The 21,290-nt window shown below is 36.1% G+C and overlaps 1 protein-coding gene across 13 annotated transcripts in view; it reads left to right on the top strand.

Annotated features, from left to right (window-relative positions):
• NRXN1 (neurexin 1) overlaps positions 1–21,290 on the top strand; it is a 1,134,059-nt gene that overhangs the window by 947,514 nt on the left and 165,255 nt on the right. For all 13 annotated transcript variants that reach the window (XM_077749163.1, XM_077749167.1, XM_077749165.1 and 10 more), the window contains one exon: positions 13,170–13,341. In XM_077749163.1, the coding sequence (XP_077605289.1) occupies positions 13,170–13,341 (172 nt within the window). The remainder of the gene's footprint in view (positions 1–13,169; positions 13,342–21,290) is intronic.

Here is a 21,290-nt window from a genome sequence, read left to right as displayed (position 1 = left end):
CTAATTACTGAGGTAACATTTACCATACAGAGGACTAAACTCATGATCCAAAGATGTTTTGTCCATTTGTCTGAAAAGTGTGGTGCCCTGTGCTATGGAAATTTGGAGCATTAGTGTTGACTGTAATTATATAGCAAAGTCTATACTTACCTGTATAATGAAAAAGGTTTGATGACATCTCTGAACCCATGGCTACTAGACAGAACTTCATAAGGCTTTAAGAATGACTTTACAAATGTAAAGGCTAATCTAGTATTGACTCGACTGATGAAAGAAACAAAATGAGACAATCTCCAAATATCAAGTTATTATTGCCCCTTTCAAAGATATACTAGCCAGTCATTTAGTGGGCCAGTTTCACCCAATGTTGTTTTGATCCTTGACTTAATTTCCTCTAAAGACAGATGATATGAGGAAAGGGAGGCATTAAAGAGTTGGTGTTATCATTAGAACTCAGTGTCTATCCATCCTCAGATGGAGAACTCATTGACCCATCTCACTTACCACCACCAAGTTCTACATACCTGGCAAGGCAAGAGTTCTTACTCATAAAGACAAGTGTCCCCATCCCCTCTGAGGTGAAGGGGTTATAATTTCTTGGGAAAAAACACATATGCTTTACAAAGATATCTGAGACACTGACCTAGTGGTATATTGCCCCATCCCTCCCAAATTGGAGAATTCCTGATTTAAACATAAATTAAATGCTAGAGTTCATCTATTTTATAAATTTAAAACACTAAAATTCACATTCAGATTTTGGTGTCTTTGATGTGTTTCAAAAAATTAGTATTTTTCTAAATTGTGTATGTGTGTGTGTGCGTGCGCGTGTGTGCACACGCACTAACTGCTTAGCCATTCATGAAGGCTTTTTATAGAGCCATAGGATCATTGAGATTGGAAGGGGGCAAAAAGGTTGTCTAATCAAGCAGAATCTGCTTCACTACAACCAATGACATGGTAGTATATCCCATAGGTAAACATGATTAGATTTTAGAATGTTCTGTCTTAAACCACCTGGTAGATAGATGCTCTGACTTTGGTCAAGTCTCAGCCTTTTTGAGCTTTGGCTTCTCAGTTTATAAAATAGATACACTGTTTCACAAGTTGTGAAGATCAATGAGATATTATGTGTCCTTACTAAACTATAATGGCCATATAATTCAAGCATTATTTTAATTAACTTATGTCAAACCTAATAAGAAGCAAAACATTGTTTTCCAAATGTAAGAATAATAATAATAGTAGCCACAATAATAATAAAGCTCATAGGTGCTGAGTAGCCATTAAAAATGCTAAGAACTTTCTATGCATTATTTCATCAAAAGGAAATTGAAATATGATGAAAATGTTCTGAAATTAAAAAGAGGCAAGGATTGCACAACCTTGTACATATACTAAAACCACTGAAGCATATATTTTAAAGGAAAAAGTTTTATGATATATGACTTATATGTCAATTAAAAAGAGAAAATTGTATGTGAAAGAGTTTTAGAAAATTGCAAATGTACAGGTGGTCTCCAACGTGCCGTGAGGATACAAGGAGGCATGTCAGTCTTTTTTCCTACTCGAGTTTTCTATAATATGGTTGAGAAGTTAGAACAGATGCATAAAAACTAGCACCAAAAGCAGTGTGTGAGGGAGGCTGTCATAGATTTACAAAGAGTATTAGGAACTCTGAACACCAAGAGATACATATAGGCCTCCAAGAAGATGGCATCACTGTCCAGGATATAATTTCATGGAATTAAGGGAACTCTAGAATTCTGTAGAATAGAGACTGATTAGAAAAGACATACTAACCCTTAATGGAGATTGGATGGGAAAATGAAAATGTTGTTTTCTTAGAATATATTACCCCTAAATGAGATCTTTCTAAAGTGGCATCACCAATGATCTCACCCACTTCTGGTACCTTGGTACGTGGTGCTGTAAAATGTAATTAGCCATAAGGAAAGGTGCACTTCGCTACTGCCCTATACCTTACTCAGTCCTTTGGCTTCAAATATTTTTCCTGGAACACGGACACAGTTGAAGCCATTCTCTTTTAGAAAGCCCCTCCAACATGACCAGGTCCCAGCACTGATATTTATTAAGTCTATGATTTAGGACACATTATTTAAACTCTCTGAGTAGATAGGAAAATAGCACTCAGTCTTCAGGTTGGCCTGGAGTTTTAAGAGCTCAGTGTGTTTCACGCAGTGAGCACACTGGTGTGCAGGGCCTGGGAAGAGGTGGGAGACAAATGGAAGGGTCTTCTATGTCCCTGGGTGTGTTTGGTATCCATGAGGTGTATTATAGCTGTCTATTTGGGAGCTTGCTTCTGCCACACATTTGGAGGCTCCCTGAGCCCTCTCAGGGCAGTTCCCCACAGTGCACCCTGCTCCCCCTTGCTGTTCCCTCAACTCTTTTGTGGGTGTGAATATTTACGTGCATGATTTGTGATTTGATTGAAAAATTCCTGTGAGACAGGGAACACACTTTATATGTTTGTGTAGTCTACACACTTACACAATGCAAGATGAATGTTATATGTTCAATTTTTACTAATTAACTAACTAAATAAATAAAATATTACTCAGTGGGGAAAGTGGGAGACACGGCAGCAATAGCTTCTTGTTTTTGAAATGGTGTGTGTGTTTGGGGGGAGGCGTACGTTTCCAGCTCAGTGCCAAGTTAAAACAACCAAAAACACTCTTTAATTATGTAGATTGGTAAACAGTCTCTACCAGATAGTAAGATCTCTTTGTCATTTATTTAGCGATGTATTTGGGTGAAATAGGCAGTTATCTAAATCAGTGTGTTTGTTTCAAGTTGAGAAAAGAGGTGGCTGGCTGACACACTCTGCAGTGTTACTTTCTTGCAGCAACAGCGACTGTAGGCCCCAGAGTCCCCCTCAGGCCTTAAAACCTCCATTCCCTGGTGAGGATTATTCTCTGGAGGAGCAAACATAATGTTCAACTTGACTTCGATTTCAGTTGACTCTGTAAAATTGGGCCGTGGGAGTTGTTCTGTATTCTGAAATGAGCATAAGCATTCAGAGTATTTGAAGGCCCTGTTGAGTTTTATCCACAGTGGGGCCCTGGAGTATAGGACCTCACCGTGTTGCAGAGCAGAAGCTTATAGGCTGACCATACGCAAGTCTCCTTGCTAATCTACGTGCCATCCTGCACTGCACATTTGTTCATCTTGGTGGTTGATACTCTGAAAGTATGGTAAACAAAAAAATCGCAGAATATAATTTTTTTTTTCATTTTTGGTTGTTTTCTTTGACATAGTCAAGGCACACAATTCTATATAAAAACCCCAGTATAGAGAAAAAAATCAGTGGACATGTCTCTATGCCATATATAGGATAAATTTTTACATTTATGTGTTCTGTTTTACCTAATTGTTATGCATATAGATTGAAATATATCTGCATTTGTAACATACAGACATCTTGCTTCAAGTATGCCAAGCTATCAAGTACACCATTAAATCTTAATCTTGGTTAAAAGAAATATTTTCAACGGAATATGTGATTGCAGATGGAATTAAAAGATGCACGAAACTATGGTGCCACTTGCTAGAACTTTCAAGTTCTTTCCCAGTGTTATCTTTCATGTTTCCTTTTACCTTCGTTTAATAATATAATCCTTATTCAGAAATGAGCTTTTGTGAAAAAATCAATAATTACCTTTGTCACTATTTATTTAATGAATCCATGGAAAGACTTCATTAAATTATAAATGCCTTGTTACTGATATTCTCATAATAGATTTTTGAAATTATATGTGAGCCAGTTTTCTATTTCAACGAAGATACAATGTTGAAATATCGGTACATGTCCAGTGAAATTACTACTGGTTTTGCTGATACAATATTCATGAGACATTGCTGGAGACAATCACATTTAATCCCAGAGAATAAGAATTTGAAATGGATTCTTTTAAATGTAATTATCCATTGGCAAGAAAGTTTAGCAAGTTTTATTGTTTATGTAATTGAGATGATTTGCTATTCTGTCACTATGAGGGGGGGTGTTTTGAGAATATTTACCAATTCTGAATGGAATCAAAATACTGATTCTCTATGTTTCATAATAATATTTTGTGGTTTATGTGCATTTTTAATTTATTTGTTTTCAGGGGAAAAAATGGACTCTGTGGCTTGATGCAGCCCGGATAGGGTAAATAATGTCTGATTTCATGTAGCGTCTATTGTCTGAACCTACTTGGGTGATATTTAGTTCTGTTCTAGCTGACTCTGGAGTTTGGATCCATGAAATATCAAAGATCTTGGAAGTCAAAGGACATAATCAACATATATTCAGGAAGGGATGGGCATCATTTAAGTCAGAAGTTCTCCAAGCATCACCACATCACCAGCCCTCATTGTTTCTTAATTGTTTGTTTTACTCTGTTGTAAGAACTGAAGTCCTTCAAATTCTAGAGATTCTATACTAGAAAATAAGCATTTTACATTTCATATTGTTTGAAAAAAAATGTAGGGATAAAGCAAAGGGACTCTTTTTCCAGAGTTTGGTACACCTTATACCTTTGGCATTTACAGAACCTGAATCTCCTTAATGATTAGAACTTTGATAATAAGCGACTATTGTAGCCTCCCTATCAGAACAAGTAGGGAACCTTCAGAATTTCTTTCAGTCTATCCTGGAATAAGAAACATGTCTGAAGTAGAAGAAACCCTAAAACAGTGGACAACTCCAAAGTAACAAATATCCTCAAGCACTTGGTACATCAAAAAAGCTGATTCCTACAGTGCAACAGGAATTTAAATCTGGTGTCCTGTGGAGTAGTTCTTCCTGACCCCAGGGAAAATCTTAACACTACCTTTGTCCCACTTAGATAGAAAAAAACCCATCCATTCACTTTTACACATAGGAAGTAATTTCAGTTCATGCCTTTGTAATAATAAATACAACTTCAGTTAGAGGCAGTTTATTAGCCCTGCTTGGGTTGCCCTGGAGCAGCTACTTGCACTGGTTGAAGGGTTGAGGCTGTTTCTCCTCTTGTTTTAGTGATGTTCACTTCTCCTCCTCCGATCTGACTCCTCCACATATGAAGCAGGAAAAAGAAGAGAAGATAAGGGTCCTCCTTGATCATATTTGGCTAATACATCTAGCTGGGCTTAGCCAAAACTGAATACAGACTCTGGCGGGGGGGGGCATTTTAGTGGGTTCTTTAGTGCTCTTAATCACATCATTGGACTTTTTTTTTTTCTTACCTGCAATTCCCTTGAGGTAGGTAAGTACACCTCCTTCAGGTGGTCATTTAGGATTTCTGCCTCAGTCCACCCTGCAACCTCAGGTTCCTTCTGTTGTCTTCACTGCTCACCACCTCTCCCAAGTCACCCCCGCTGGTGGCCCTCTCTAATGTGATACAACACAATTCCATGCTGGCTCTCTAAGCCATGGGTAATGCTCACCTGTCACTTGTTCTAACAGACTTTGATGCACAGGTACAGTAATATGTCTTTGCTCTGCCATCAGAGCATCAGCCAGCCATAGTCCCTTTCTTGGGGGATTTCTCAGGCAAGAATTCATTCCAGGCAGGAACAACTAGAACTGCTGACTATCCTAACCGCAGCCGCCAAGTTCCAGGAGATGAGCATCAAACTCTCTTGAGATGTTTCATTGAAGTCACTTTCTCTTGCACTTGAGATATGGGGAAAGTAACATAGATATCACTTCAAGCAGTTGGAGATACATAGACATCACTTCACAGGCTAGTGGTCTCCAAAAATCCCCTTCCAGTTATCTGTCTTTTCCTGGCCTTTCTCTCCTCTTTAATGGGCTAAAAATAGGTAATTAATTCAAGGTCCCAAAAAACAGTTTGTGGTGTTTTCCTTTGCAAGTTGTATACCTCATTTTGTAGAATGAAAGTGGCAGTCTGTTTTTGACTTATTACCATTTCAAGATTGCAGCTGAAATTAAGACCGAAAGTCCATTTTAACATCCTGTAACATCTGCGTATCAGTTGCTTACTACCCTCTATAAAATTATGTAAACACGTATTGATTGATACATATGTAAAATCTGCGAAGCACAATATGAGGCCCCATGGTGCTCCTAGCAGGAAAATAAACGGGTAGCAAAGTACAGATAGATTAACCACATCTGCTAATTGCAGTTATTGGATGACCCAACCTTCCTCGAATTCAGCCTAGCATAATTATTAAGACCACAAACTCTAGAGTGAGACTGCTTGGGTTTGAGTCACAGCTTTTCTCTTTCTAGCTGTGTGACCTTAGCCGAATTCCTGAATCACTCTGCGCTTTAATTTCCTCATCTGTCAAATAGAGATAAAATAGTACCTTTCTCATGGGGCCGTTTTGAGAAATATCAAAGTTAGTATTTATAAAGTACTTGGACACTATAAAAGTGCTTGTTAATCTCTTAAATAAGATTCTTAATTTTTCCCCTGTGAGTTACATCATACATGTGTTAAAAATATACCTATATCATGTTAAATATCTTACTGAAAATGAGCAAATTGGAATTCTGCCAAAATGAGGAAATAATGATTGCTTGCACAAAAGGCTTGTGCTGAATAAAAAATGTCGAAATAATGTCTCCACAGGCCCTTGGATTAAGTTTCAGTGTTCATGGGAATCCAGCTGTTTGTTTATCACTGGAATCATTCTGCAAAAAACTGGAATGCCTACAATGGCATATATTTAAAAATAAGGATTCTGAGAAATATGGTAGACAGTAAAAATAAGTCTAGAGAGAAAAAATACACCTCAACTCTATGTAGCTTTAAAAATTACCCTACTCTTTGATTTTGAGTTTCCTAATAACCTAAGTCAGAAAAGAAATATGATTTAAGTTGTATTGTCCCTCAAGCCTAAAAACAAATCAGAACACACAAAACCCATACTAACTCATTATAAGAAAGAGATCCTTTATGAATAGTAAAAAGCAGAAAAAAGAAAAATGGAAACTTTTGCATGTCAATATAAAGGGGAGAATGAGCAGTGTGCCAAGTAATGTATTCACATACTTCCATTTAGTTAATGCAATTTTATACAAGATACTTTTGAAATAACACTCAGCCTAAGCTGATGCCATCCTTACTTTTGCTGCAGTGAAAGGTTAAGAGCATGTGGTCCAAATCTTCAGGTTTCCGATATTCTGATGATAAATTTCTACAGGAATGGATAGATATTTATGTCCTTTAGACCTCTCTTCCCACATGTTGTTCCTCTCAGCTGAGGTTTGATGACAGGTGAGCTGCAGACAGTTTGAGGTTATGTACTCTGACAGGGGCCTGCAGTGCTTGTATTCTTTGCTACTGATTAAGGGCAAATCCATATGCTTTACAAAATCAGCTGAGCTCCTGGTAGAGCTGACAGCCCTGCTGTGAGAGAATGCTTCTCAGAGGCAGAGGACATAAGCACACACTTCTCTGCAGCCTCATATTACGAAATTCTAAAATTAACAGCAACAAACTTTGCAAGTAGAATGATTTTAATGCCTCTTTTCATAATTCAGAGAGGAAGTTAATTTTGTTTATTTATTTATTCCCTCATTCATTCATTCATTCATTCATTTATTTGTTTTTGAGAGAGACAGCACGTGAGCTGAGGGAGGGGTAGAAAGAGAAAGAGACACAGAATCTGAAGCAGGCTCTAGGCTCTGAACTGTCAGTACAGAGCCTGATGGGGGGCTCGAACTCACCGACCATGAGATTATGACCTGAGCTGAAGTTGGACACCCAACCAACTGAGCCACCCAGGCACCCCAATTTTTAATATTTATTTATTTATTTTGAGAGAGAGAGAGAGAGCGAGCAGGAGAGGGGCAGAGACAGAAGAAGAGAGAATCCCAGACAGGCTCCATGCAGCACACAACATAGGGCTCCAACTCAAACCATGAGATCATGATCTGAGCCAAAATCAAGAGTTGAGACGTTTAACTGACTAAGCCAGCCAGGTGCCCCTTGAGAGGAAGTTAGTTTGATATAAACATAACTTAGTTATAAACCACAATTCAGGGACTGAATTCTAGTACTGGTACCTGTCTATTGTCACTTGACCTTGAACAAGTCCTTGTACATTCCTGTGTCATAGTTTCATCATTTGTAAAATACAGACATTGAGTACATTTCAGGCACTTAGCATTTGATGACTTTTTTTTTTCATGAATAAGGACTAAGGAACTGCATGCACTAAATGCCTGTCAGCGTGTTGCATATCTTTTAGAATCATTTTCTATATTATGAACATTTATCATTCCACTCCAAACAGACTTAATTGCTGTGATTTGCTAGTTATTATTAAAAGAGAGAATTTCGTGCCTCATTTATTTGTATGTGTGTGAAATGGAGAGTGGAGTAAGGAAACTACGTTAACGAACATGACAGGATGTCTTCCCCACAGGCAGCTGTGCACTTTTTCGGGGGCCCCCTTTGGAGGAAAACAGTTCAGTTCTCTAGAAAGTATATCAATCATCCATGAAAGAGATGCTCCAGTTTGACCCAAATGTCAAGAATCTTGCTTCTAATATGAATTTTTTAGATGTAAAATTGGAGAAAAGCAATGATTTTCTGAAGCATGTTCTTGAACAATACACTGTTTGTAATGTTTTGTTTAAATTTGTGGCTTCCTAGAACAGGGACTAGGTGGTTGGATGAGGGTAACTACATGATAAGAAAAAGGCCTCTAAGATGGCCTTAGTATATATATGTAGTTATAAAAAGAACCCAAGATTAACTGTGAATATTTTGAGGGAAGTGATTACACACACACACGCATACACACACACACACACAATTTTACACACACACGTATATTTATGTCTGAGCCTCTTTTTTAAAACTTTATTTAAACTAAATAAGAAAACCAATTCACCCATTTTTGCCACATTTCACTCCTCATCCCCTACTTCTTGGAATCACCAATCTACTCTCTGTATCTATAACTTTGATGTGTTGTTTGTTTTAGATTCCATATATAAGAGAGATCAAGTAGTATTTGTCATTCGCTGTCTTTCTTAGCATAATGCTCTTGAGGTCCATCCCTGTTGTGCAAATGGCAAGATTTCATTCTTTTTAATTGCCAAATAACAGTCCACTGTGTGTGTTTCTATGTTTGTGTGTGTGTGCATGTGTGTGTGCGTTTATACATATATGCCATATCTTCTTTATCCATTTTTCATTTGATAGGCATTTGGGCCCTTTCCATAATTTGCCTATTGTTGAGAGCACTGCTCTAAACATTGGGGTTCATTTGCCCCTTTGAATCGGCATTTTAATATGTTTTGGATAAATGCCTCATAGTGCAATTGCTTAGTCATAGGTAGTTCTAGTTTTAATTTTTTGAGGAACTTCCATACTGTTTTCTAGAATGGCTGCACGAGTTTGCATTACCACCAGCAGTGCAAAAGTATTTCTCTTTCTCCACATCTTCCCCAACATGTGTTGTTGCCTGAGTTGTTAAATTTAGCCATTCTGACAGGTGTGAGGAGGTATTTTATTATGGTTTTGATTTGTATTTCTCTAATGATGAGTGATGTTGGACATTTTTTCATGTGTCCATATCTGGACGTCTTCTTTGGAAAAGTGTCTGTTTATGTCTTTTGCCCATTTCTTCACTGGATTATTTGTTTTTAGGGTGTTGAGTTTGATAAGGTCTTTATAGATTTTGGATACTAACCCTTTATCTGATATGTCATTTGCAAGTATCTTCTCCCATTCTGTCGGTTGCCTTCCAGTTTTGTTGATTGTTTCCTTCACTGTGCCGAAGGTTTTTATCTTGATGAGGTCCCAATTGTTCATTTTTCCATTCGTTTCCCTTGCCTCCATAAGAAGTTGCTATGGCCAAGATGAAAGAGGTTTTTCCATTTTCTCCTCTAGGATTTTGAAGGATTGCTGTCTTATATTTGGGCCTTTTACCCATTTTGAGTTTATTTTTGTGTATGATAAAAGAAAGTGGTCCAGGTTCATTCTTCTGCATGTCACTGTCCAGCTTTCCCAGCACCATTTTCTGAAAAGACTGTCTTTTTTCCTTGGATATTATTTCCTGCTTTGCCAAATACTAGTTGGCCATACATTTGTGGGTCTATTTCTGGATTTTCTGTTCTGTTCCGTGAAACTATGTGTCTGTGTCTGTGCCAGTACCATACTGTCTTGCTGATTACAGTGTTGTAATATGGCTTGAAGTCTGGCATTTTGATGCCCCCGGCTTAGGTTTTCTTTTTCAACATTGCTTTGGCTATTCGGGATCTTTCTGGTTCCGTACACATTTTAGAATGGTCTTTTCTAGCTCTGTGAAGAATGCTAGTGTTATTTTGATAGGGAATAATGGAATGTATAGATTGCTTTGAGTAGTATCAACATTTTAACAATATTTGTTCTTCCAACCCATGAGCATGAAATGTTTTTCCATTTCTTTGTTTCTTCTTTATTTTCTTTCGCAAGCTTTCTGTAGTTTTCAATGTGCAGATCTTTTACCTCTTTGGGTAGTTTTATTCCTATGTCTCTTATGGGTGTTGGTGCAGTTGTAAATGGGATCTATTTTTTGATTCCTCTTTTTGCTGTTTCAGTATTGATGTGTAGAAAAACAACCTATTCCAGTATATTGATTTATATCCTGCAACTTTGCTCAATTTATGTATCACTTCTAGAAGTTTGGGGATAGAGTCTTTCGTGTTTTCCACGTATGCTATCATGTTATCTCTGAAGAGAGAAAATTTGACTTCTTCCTTGTCAATTTGCATCCCTTTTATTTCTTTTTATTGTCTGATTGCTGATGCTAGGACTTCCAATAACATATTGAACAACAATGGTGAGAGTGGACATCCCTGTCATGTTCTAGCACATTGAATATTTCCTGCCACTCCCTTCTGGCCTACCAAGTTTCGTTGGACAGGTCTGCGGCTAATCTCGTGTGTCTACCCTTGTAGGTTAAGGCCCTTCTGTCCCTAGCTGCTTTCAGAATTCTTTCTTTATCTTTATATTTTGCAAGTTTCATTGTAACGTATCATGGTGTTGACCTGTAATTTTTGATTTTGAGGTAAGTTCTCTGTGCATCTTGGGCTTGAATGCCTGTTTCCTTCCTCAGATTCGGTAAGTTCTCAGTTATGATTTGTTCAAATAAACCTTCTGCCCCTTTTTCCTGCTGTTCTTCTGGGACTCCTATGATACAGATATTGTTTAGTTTTATGGAATCACTAAGTTTTCTCAGTCTCCTCTTGTGCTCCAATTCTTTCCTTTCCCTCTTCTTTGCTGCTTCATTTTCCCCATAATTTTATCTTCTGTATCATCTATTCTCTTCTCTGCTTCTTCAATCCTCATTGTGACTGTATCCAGTCAGCTTTGCATCTCACTTATACCATTTTTTTAAAATTTCAGCTGGTCTGGTTTTTAGGTCTTTGGTCTCTATAGAAGGATTTCTCTAGTGTCTTCATAAGCTTATGACTGTTGTTCTAAATTCTTCTTCAGATAGATTGCTTATATCTGTTTTGAGCAAGTACCTGACTGTGATTTCTTCTTGACCTTTCTTTTCGGGAGAATTCCTCCATCTTGTCATTTTGGCTCTTTCTATCTTTTGCATGTTTTAAAAGCTTGACATGTTTCCTGCACTTGAGAGCACTCCTCTGTCAAAAAGGGTTCATACACTATCTAGGGCTTTACTCCTCAGGGAGTGTTTCTGGTGTATGTTGTGTGCACCCTCCTGTTGCAGTTTGGCTGCTCTTTCCCACTAGTCAGTCCTCTCCATAGCTCCTCCTTGCCTGCAATGGGAAGTGTTTAGACCTAATCTAGATATGCTTTGATTTGTTTGAAGTAAGCCTCACACCTGCCATGCTAACTCCCTCCAACTGTGGAGATCCTTCTGCCACTCTGCAGATCAATTTCCTGGGTGTTCCAAGTGATCTGACCTCAATACAGCTGTGTTTGAGGGACAAGGAAAGCCTAAGGTCCTTCTACTTCTTTGCCATCTTAACTACTCCTCACATGTTGCCCTATCATTTTGTTGATGGTTCCCTTTGCTGTCCAGAAGTTTTTTACTTTGATGTAGTCCTACTTATTTATTTTTGCTTTTGTTGCTTTCTTTTTGTGTCAGATTAAAATATTCATCACAAAAGACTTATACCAAGGAGCTATAGTGCCTATGTTGTCTAGATTTTTTATGGTTTCAGGTCTTATGTTCAAGTCTTTGATACATTTTAAGTTATTTTTTGTGTATGCTGTAAGATAGTGGTCCCGTTTCATTCTTTTACAAGTGGCTGTCTAGTTTTCCTCACACTATTTATTGAAGAGACTGTTCTTTCCCCATTGTATATTCTTGGCCCCTTTGTTCTAAATTAATTGGCCATATATGTGTGGATGTATTTCTGGGCTCTCTGTTCTGTTTCATTGATCTGTGTGTCTGTTTAATGCCGATACCATAGTGTTTTAATTACTGTAGCTTTGTAATATAGTTTGAAATCAGGAAGCATGACATCTCCAGCTTTTTTTTCTTCCTCAAGATTGGTTTGGCTATTCAGGGTCTTTTGTGGTTCCAGGCAAATTTTATGGTTTTTTGTTCTATTTGTGTGAAAAAATACCATCGGAGTTTGGATAGGGATTGCACTGAATCTGTATAATCCTTCGGGAAGTATGGACATGGTAACAATATTAATTCTTCTAATCCATTCTTCTTTCCATTTATTTGTGTTTTCTTCAATTCTTGTCATTAATGTCTTACAGTTTTCAATGTATACAGGCCTTTTACCTCCAGGGTCAAATTTATTCCCATGCATTTTATTCTCTTTGACGTAATTGTACATGGAATAGTTTTCTTAATTTCTTTTTCCGATAGTACATTATTAGTGTAAAGAAACACAAGGGATTTTTGTCTATTGATTTTGTATTCTGTAACTTTAATGAATATGTTTATTAGTTCTAACCATGTTTTATGGAGTTTTTAGGATGTTCTATATATAATATTGTATAATCAGTAAATAGTGCCAGTACCACTTCTTACTTTCCAATTTGCATGCCTTTTATTCCTTTTTCTTGCCTAATGGCTGTGGCTAGGAGTTCGAATATGTTAAACAAAACTGACAAGAGTGGACATTCTTGTCTTGTTCCTATACTTAATTCTTATTAAATGCTGACTAATCACTATAACTTCATACAACTCTCTTTTTTTTTTTTCCTTTGTCCCTTCCTCCCTTCTAGCACCAAGGAAAAATTGGAGTTAAATTTAATGTTGGGACAGATGACATCGCCATCGAGGAGTCCAATGCAATCATTAACGATGGGAAATACCATGTAGTCCGTTTTACAAGGAGTGGTGGCAATGCCACATTACAGGTGGACAGCTGGCCAGTGATCGAGCGCTACCCTGCAGGTAAGCCAGTGGATGTGTGTCGGGGGAAGATTTTATGAAAAACAAACTGGAAAACAAAGCACTGTTTTGCGTCCGTTTCACCAAATTGTGGGTTTTCTGAGAAACCATCAAGTATTTATTGGACTTTAAAATCATATGAATGTAATGCTGTTCTAAACTGTTCTTGATACAGTGTACAAATGGCATTTTACAGGAGAACTTGAAGGCACACATTATCGTTTGCAAAAATCAGGACATCAGTGAAACCAGAAAGATGCACACATAAAAGGCGCAACATGTCAAACCTCTTTTGACTGTATCCTTGCATTCGAACAAAGGAAAGGCTTTGTCAAAAGTAACAAAGTTATTATTTAAAAAAGAGGGAAGGAATATTCCATACTTTTCTCTGAAAGAAAGTTGGACCAGGTGGTTCCTTTGAGGGAACGAGAGGGCCATAGGACAAATAGAGAAATAGGAAAGGAGCAGTATATAGTACTCTAAATCACCAGTTATAAGAACATGTAAGCAAATGAAGTTTGTTTTCACTGTCATATAACCGTATGGGAGTTTCACAAGGGTTCTGTGACACTACCATTACTCATTTCAAGTCTATAAAATGAATGTCAAGCTGTTATTGATATAATAAAAATTACCTTTCTCATTATTAATCAGCTTTGTTAGTTCTACATTATTGAAACAAAGGAAATAAATTAGAAACTAAGACCAATGTTACTTGTGGTTGCATATATTCTCAATTAAAAAATAACATGTTATTTTGGGGCACCTGGGGTGGCTCAGTTAGTTAAGTGTCCAATTTTGGCTCAATTCATGATCTCACATTTTGTGAGTTCCAGCCCCACATCAGGCTCTGTGCTGACAGTGCAGAGCCTGCTTGGGATTCTCTCTCTTTCCCTCTCTCTGTGCCCATTACACTCTCTGTCTCTCTCTTTCAAAAATAAATAAACTTTAAAAATCATCTTAAAGTAAAGGGCAAAAAAAAGTATATCAGTATTTTACTTCAATTATTATCCTCTTTATATTTTAGTACAAAAGAGTTTACTAAACACAGCAGCCTCATTTCTCTCTGCCCCCCTTTTAGATATGACTGACTTGTACAACAAATTTATAGCACAGTATAAAGAAAGAATATGAAAAGAAATTTTTATTTTGCACAATAAAAATGATTACGAAAATGTATATAAGCCTCTGTAATAAGTATTTGTTTCTTGGAAGAAATAATTTGAGGAAATAACTAACTTATTAATAAAGATCTGAGTTTTCTTAATACTGACTCACAATTAGGAAATATCTAACAAAATGTCTGTGGTGCCCTTCTAGATCTTTTCTGATTTATATATTTCTACATCCTCAAACCTCATTTCAAGCCTATTCTGTAAAACTGGTGCTGTGCAAATATTTGCTGAATTAAGTGTGATAAAAAAAAAAAACCCAGCTCTATGACAAAATTCAGAAGCAAGCCCATTAATAATATGTCCACTGCTCATTATAATACTGGCAAATAGTATGCAGTCAATAAATACTTGCTGAATTCATGTCCTGGGAATTATCCCTATGGTTACAGGAATGTACACCTTCTTTTACCGTCTGTAATGGAATGGAAGACTTGGAAGGAAAGTAACTTAAATATGTCTCATAGTCCCTGCTAATACTGCATTTATTGAAATCCTAATATAAGGATATTTTTCATAAAAAGTACACCTTTATTGGAATTATGGAAAAGTAAATTGGTGAATTTCCCAAAAATATGGATTAATCAATACCTATTTACTGAGAGGAAGGTACTGCACTGAACACCATGAAATATCTAAGCTGTATCTCCGGGGGTTTTGTCATCTGTGAATAGTACACCTGAACATGTAAACTGACAAATCCTGTTGCTATTATTGTAGCATAGAATGTCTCGCCAGTTAATTTGTTAAAATCATTTCATTTTAGTAACTTTTTACTTTGATCACACTTTCCGTACAGCTATTTTTGAGAGCTCCTTTGCAGATAATGCTAATGGTGACCTACGAGGGGAGAGAGGAAGTCCCACTTTCAAGTTAGTTTGGGAAAATCTGTGTTAAACTAAGTTTAAAATATCTATATCTGGACTTTATTATATTACTATACATAATTCATCTGTAAAAGAGATATATAATATGCATTTTCCAAGCATAGATAATCAGAACCTAGCTTTCTAATGCATTAATGCATTTGGGTAAATATTTTATATTTTTTAAAATTTCTATGCCTCTTTAATATATTTTATCTGATTGACAGTCTTTTAATTGTGCACTTACTAGATACTATGTACTAGATATATTATAAAAAAGACATGATCCTGTGACAAACTAATGTTTAATTTGAATACTAGTGGCTGAGAATAAGGCAATAAACTAAGTAAGGCATCAAGAGTTGTATATTTTTCTAGACTAAAATTTTTTTAAACAAATATAATGTCTCATTTACCAACTAAATGGATACCCAGTATAGGGAACAATGTAAAATATAATTAAAGATCAGAAGCTGGAAATATCCTGATAATTAAGGAGCAAATCTATTTTTTTTCTAAATAGTTTATTGTCAAGTTGGTTTCCATATAACACCCAGTGCTCACCCCCACAAGTGCCCTCCTCCATGTCCATCACCCCCATTCCCCTCCCCCCCACCCCCATCACCCCTCAGTTTGTTCTCAGCATTCAAAAATCTCTCATGGTTTGCCTCCCTCCCTCTCCCCCACTATTTTTACCCTTCTTCTCCACCATGGCCCTCCGTTAAGTTCCTCCTGATCCTTTAAGGAGCAAATCTTAAGAAATGGTTATTTTAGATACAACATCTTGTACACTTAGAAATAAATAGGTACGTACAAAGATTCTATGTACCCTTTCAGTGCAAAGTATTTTAGATAATATTAATTAAGATTGAGCAAAGTCTCAGTTATTATGGGGGATACAAGCAAAAGTAAAACACAGAATCTGTCCTCAAGAAAATTAGAGCACTTGTGAGGAATTAAATATATACATTTAAAAAGTTAATGATCAATATGTAAAGAACTCAGGAGAGTCACCATTGTTATCAAGTATTTTATTAATCATCTGTTCTGTGTGCATTTCAGCATGATATTGAGGTAGGAAATAAGCCATGAAAATTTCAAAGACCTTCTTCTTTTGGAGCTTTATCTGCAACAGTGCTATGAAGGCTGAATACAAATTTAGAAGTGTGTGTTATCTAGATTAAAGTTTTTAGAACAAAGTGATTTTATGTATGAGTTCAATAGAAATGTCTAGTACATCTCTTTTCTATTGGTTTGTGGTGTGACTATTTTTATTTTCAAGTTTTTGTTGTTATTCTTCATTAGAAAAACAGCTGGACTAATGCTTTTACCACTAAATCCTATAATCAGAGAAGCAGGAACCAACAGACTATATTTGGTCCCTTTTAAAGTGCCTGCACTGCAAAATATAGGTAATAAGGATTGAAATTAGTAATTAAGTATAGCACTTAACCTTCCATTATAGGGCTTTGTGGTAAGTGCTTTTATATGAAGCAATTCATCTGGCAGCAACACTATATTTTTAATGAAAAGCACCTAAAGCATTGACCAGTAGTATTACCCTATAATTGTCTGGAAGGCTTTCATGGAGAAACTAATTAGTAGAGGTAGATTTTATGCCCTTTTGGAGTATATGAAATATTCTTTTAAGCCAACAATTCATATTTTAGAATAAATATTGAATTTTCTGATTAACAGACCCACTTTTCATTATTTTCTGTACATGGAGCAATGTATAGGAATAATATTTTGAAAGCCATTTAAAGTTGAGAAAGCCATTTATTAGTGCTTATTAGTTAAAGCTCTAGAATATAATGCATCATTAATCTCTGATTTGTTCCTAATTACAGTTATGTAGCAAAATTTCTCTCGAAACAAAAATAGATTTCCTTTTCTCCTACTGTTAATCCACAGAACTTAACATCATCTTACTTTTGCCTAGACTAATGATTACTTCAGATAAATCACAGTTACCCTTGAGATTAAACCTTTGAGTTCATTCATCTACTAGCGTGCCAAAAAATATCCTTTACAGAAGGCCAAATATTCATTTTATTCCTGTCAAATGAATAAATCAAGTAAATGAATACTTAAAGGATATGCACTACATTAAAGGGACATATTAGGCTTATCATCTGGTTACAGAGATACATAAAAAATGTTGGAGATTAAAAATATACTATCTGAGAAAAATATAAGAATTGTCACATAACATTTGGCTAATTTTGGATTGATAAGTACGAAAAAAATGAGTTTTAAGGAAGAAGAAGCCATTTTGAAGTAAGTAGGCTCGTAAAACTGTGGAAAAAAATAGGAAACTTGATTTGAGTCTTGAAAGGCTTGCTTTTTACTTGGAGGTTGGCATGCATTTATTTTAATGAGATTATTAAAAGATAGAGACAGAAAATATTTAGAAAGCTATTAAACAGTCCAGATGTGAAAAGATGGAGGCCTAAAGTAGGGTGTAAGAAAATAGAGAATTAACATAGAATACAAAGGAAAATCTTGTTAATAAATGAAAAGAAAGTCATTTCCACTTTTTAGTTTGTCTCTTTCTCTCACCAACAATTTTCAACATTCTATTGCTGCTGTGTGTCACCAGACTGCCCCAGGTAACAATGAAATGGAAACTTATGATAGGAATTAATAGAGAAGTCAAAGACATGTTTCTTGCTTGCTATGAGCTTACTCTTGTAGGGAAACAAGGATTTAGAAAACCAACTAATGTCAAATAAAATGGGTTAACTTCAGTATTACTAGTGAAGAGAAAACATGGTTTTCTGTGATGGTATAACAAAGTGGGTTATTCAGGAATAGGAAAAATTAGAAGAGAAGAATGGCCCAAGAAAACTCCATAGAGATAGTGAAGATATTTTTTGCATTACCATCACTGTAGCTCAAAGATTTTATGTATATTATTTCTAGATCTTGACTTTGTTTCCATCTTTGAAAGTTGGTAAAATATCTGAGAGCTCAGGAAAATCATAGTGATGATTTTCCTTTAAATTCTACATATTTAGTTTAGATTAATTCTATATACTTAGTTTAAGTCATCAATAATTAATGACTGTTTGAGCCATTCCATCATTTAAAGTTTCCTAGTTGCTACCATCATTTAAAGTTTCCTAGTTGCTAAAAGGTTGGTTGGTTTGATGATCTTGGTGTTTTTATTTACATTTAATGGAATTTTTGCTATGTATGATGTATTGAGAAAATCTACCACATTTGTGATCATAGCATAAAAAAAGAGAAGGAACTTCAAAGATCCTTCTATTACAGCTCCTTCACTTTACAAACAATAAAATGGAACCTTTGAGAGGCTAGTGGATTTATTGGAATCACTGTGCCAGTTAATATCAGAGTCAAAATTATACTTGGGAATTTTTGTTCACCAGCTCTGTGTACCTTACTTTATACTATCTGTAAGATAGAAGCCAAAATGAAAATAGATAAATCATTAGATAAATCCTTCAACATATCAAGGTATACTCTTATACCTAAATATTAAGATGACTTACATGATTGGTCGTAGTTGTATGTTAGTCCATATCACAGTCCATTACTTCTACTGACTGACACAGACACATATACACACAAAACTATCTTATGAGTGCTAAAAAATACCACATAGAAAAATATTTTCTTAGAAAAACCATAATTAAGGGGCGCCTGGGTGGCTTAGTCAGTTAAGCGTCCGACTTTCGCCTAGGTCATGATCTCGCGGTTCGTGGGTTCGAGCCCCGCGTCGGGCTCTGTGCTGACTGCCAGCTCAGAACCTGGAGCCTGTTTCAGAGTTTGTGACTCCCTCTCTCTCTGACCCTCCCCTGCTCACGCTGTCTCTCTCTCTCTCCTAGAAATAAATAAAACATTAAAAAAAAAAAAGAAAGAAAAACCATAGTTAAGTACCCAAAGGATACAAAAATGCTGATTAGAAGGGACGCATGCATAAACATTATTTTAAAAAGCTTAAAAAACATGGCACCTGAGTGGCTCAGTCGGTTAAGCATCTGACTTTGACTCAGGTCATGATCTCACGGCTTGTGAGTCAGCTGTGCTGACAGCTCAGAGCCTGGAGCCTGCTTCTGATTCTATGTGTCCCTCTCTCTCTGTCCCTTCCTCACTCACACTCTGTCTTTCTCTATCTCAAAATTAAATAAACATTAAAAAATCATTTAGAAGGGGCACATGCACCTCAATGTTTATAGCAGGACTATCAACAAGAGACAAATTATAAAAAGAGCCCAAATGTCCATCAACTGACAAATGGATAAAGAAGAAAAGAAGATGTGGTGTGTGGATGTATGTACATATATATATATATATATATACACTTATCTATCTATTGATCTATCTATCATCTATCTATCTATCATCTATACACACACACACACAACAACACACACACACACATACACACACACTAGAATATTATTTGGCAGTCAAAAGGATGAAATGTCATTTGCAACGATGTGGATGGAACTAGAGTGTATTATGCTAAGTGAAATTAGTCAGGGAAAGACAAATATCATATGATTTCACTCATATGTGGAATTTAAGAAACAAAATAGGGGCACCTGAGTTGCTCAGACAGTTAAGCATCTGACTTTGGCTCAGGTCATGATCTCACGGTTTGTGAGTTCGAGCCCCACATTGGGCTCTGTGCTGACAGCTTAGAGCCTGGAGCCTGCTTCTGATTCTATGTCTCCCTCTCTCTCTTTCTGCCCCTCCCCTGCTCGTGCTTTGTCTCTGTCTCTCAAAAATAAGTAAATGTTAAAAATTAAAAAAAAAAAACCAGATGAACATGGGGGAAGGGAAGCAAAAATAAGATAAAAACAGAGAGGGAGAGAAACCGTAAGAGACTCTTAAATAGAGAGAACAAACTGAGGGTTGTTGGAGGGGAGGTCTGTGTGGGAAGGACACTTGTTGGGATGAGCACCAGGTGTTAAATGTAAGTGATGAGTCACTAAAATTCTATTCCTGAAATCATTCTTACACTAAAAACAAAGCCATAGTTATTTATCACTGAAATTTTGAGTCAGTAATACTCATATATTAAACACTTTATTTTTTAATATCACTTTTGTCAAATCTCACATTTGACATTGTCACATGTCTTGGTTAAATGTATAGATATGGGAAATAGTTGACTGAATTTTGTTTTCCTCCTACAAAAGTAAGTCAGTGGAAGTGTAACTACCTATGTAAACTGATAAATCATAGAGAAGATCTGAATCATTCCTTAAATAAAGCACCAATTTTTTATATAGTCCAACAGAAGACATGGTAATCAGAATTTGTCACATAGTAGGCTACTTAGTGAATAATTTTTGGAATAAACACAGTTAACTGTTAATAATTCAAATCTTCCAAAGTAAAGCTTACATACCATGAAATATCTGAAACTTCAAATACTGTAGCTCTGTTAGAATTAGTGGCTAAAACTCTGTCCTTTCTCGTGTTAATTATCTTCTTTCATGGTGCTCAGTTTTTCTGAGACTTTGGGGGCTCTCCTTAATGAGGAAACATAATGAACTTTTTATCAAGCAGTACATTAAATGCCTCTGCCTAAAATGCCAGCTACAAAGATATTGTGTCCAAGGAGATGGAAAGAAATGGTACCTTCTCAGACTCCTCACTCATTCTTGTATATTCTCAATGACCTGTATTTTTTTTAATGTCTGAGAGTTCTTACGATTACTTTAAGTCAATCACATTAGGATTTTTAATTTTTTGACAAAAGAAAAAGAAAGTTGCTCTGACAGTTTGGTGGGCTTTGCCATCATTTATTCTACACAGGCTAATAAACATAGATAATATAAATAAACATAAATAGTCCTTCATGATATTCAGAAATTTTTTCTTTATATTTTTCCCTATTATTATTTTCAATGACAATTTTAGTGCTCTAAATTCT

Source organism: Crocuta crocuta, unplaced genomic scaffold, assembly GCF_008692635.1.
Source record: "Crocuta crocuta isolate KB4526 unplaced genomic scaffold, BGI_CrCroc_1.0 scaffold118, whole genome shotgun sequence".
In the NCBI taxonomy this organism is placed as follows: domain Eukaryota; kingdom Metazoa; phylum Chordata; class Mammalia; order Carnivora; family Hyaenidae; genus Crocuta; species Crocuta crocuta.
The sequence above is the reverse complement of the archived record's forward strand: the minus strand, read 5'-3'. Positions and strand labels throughout refer to the sequence as shown.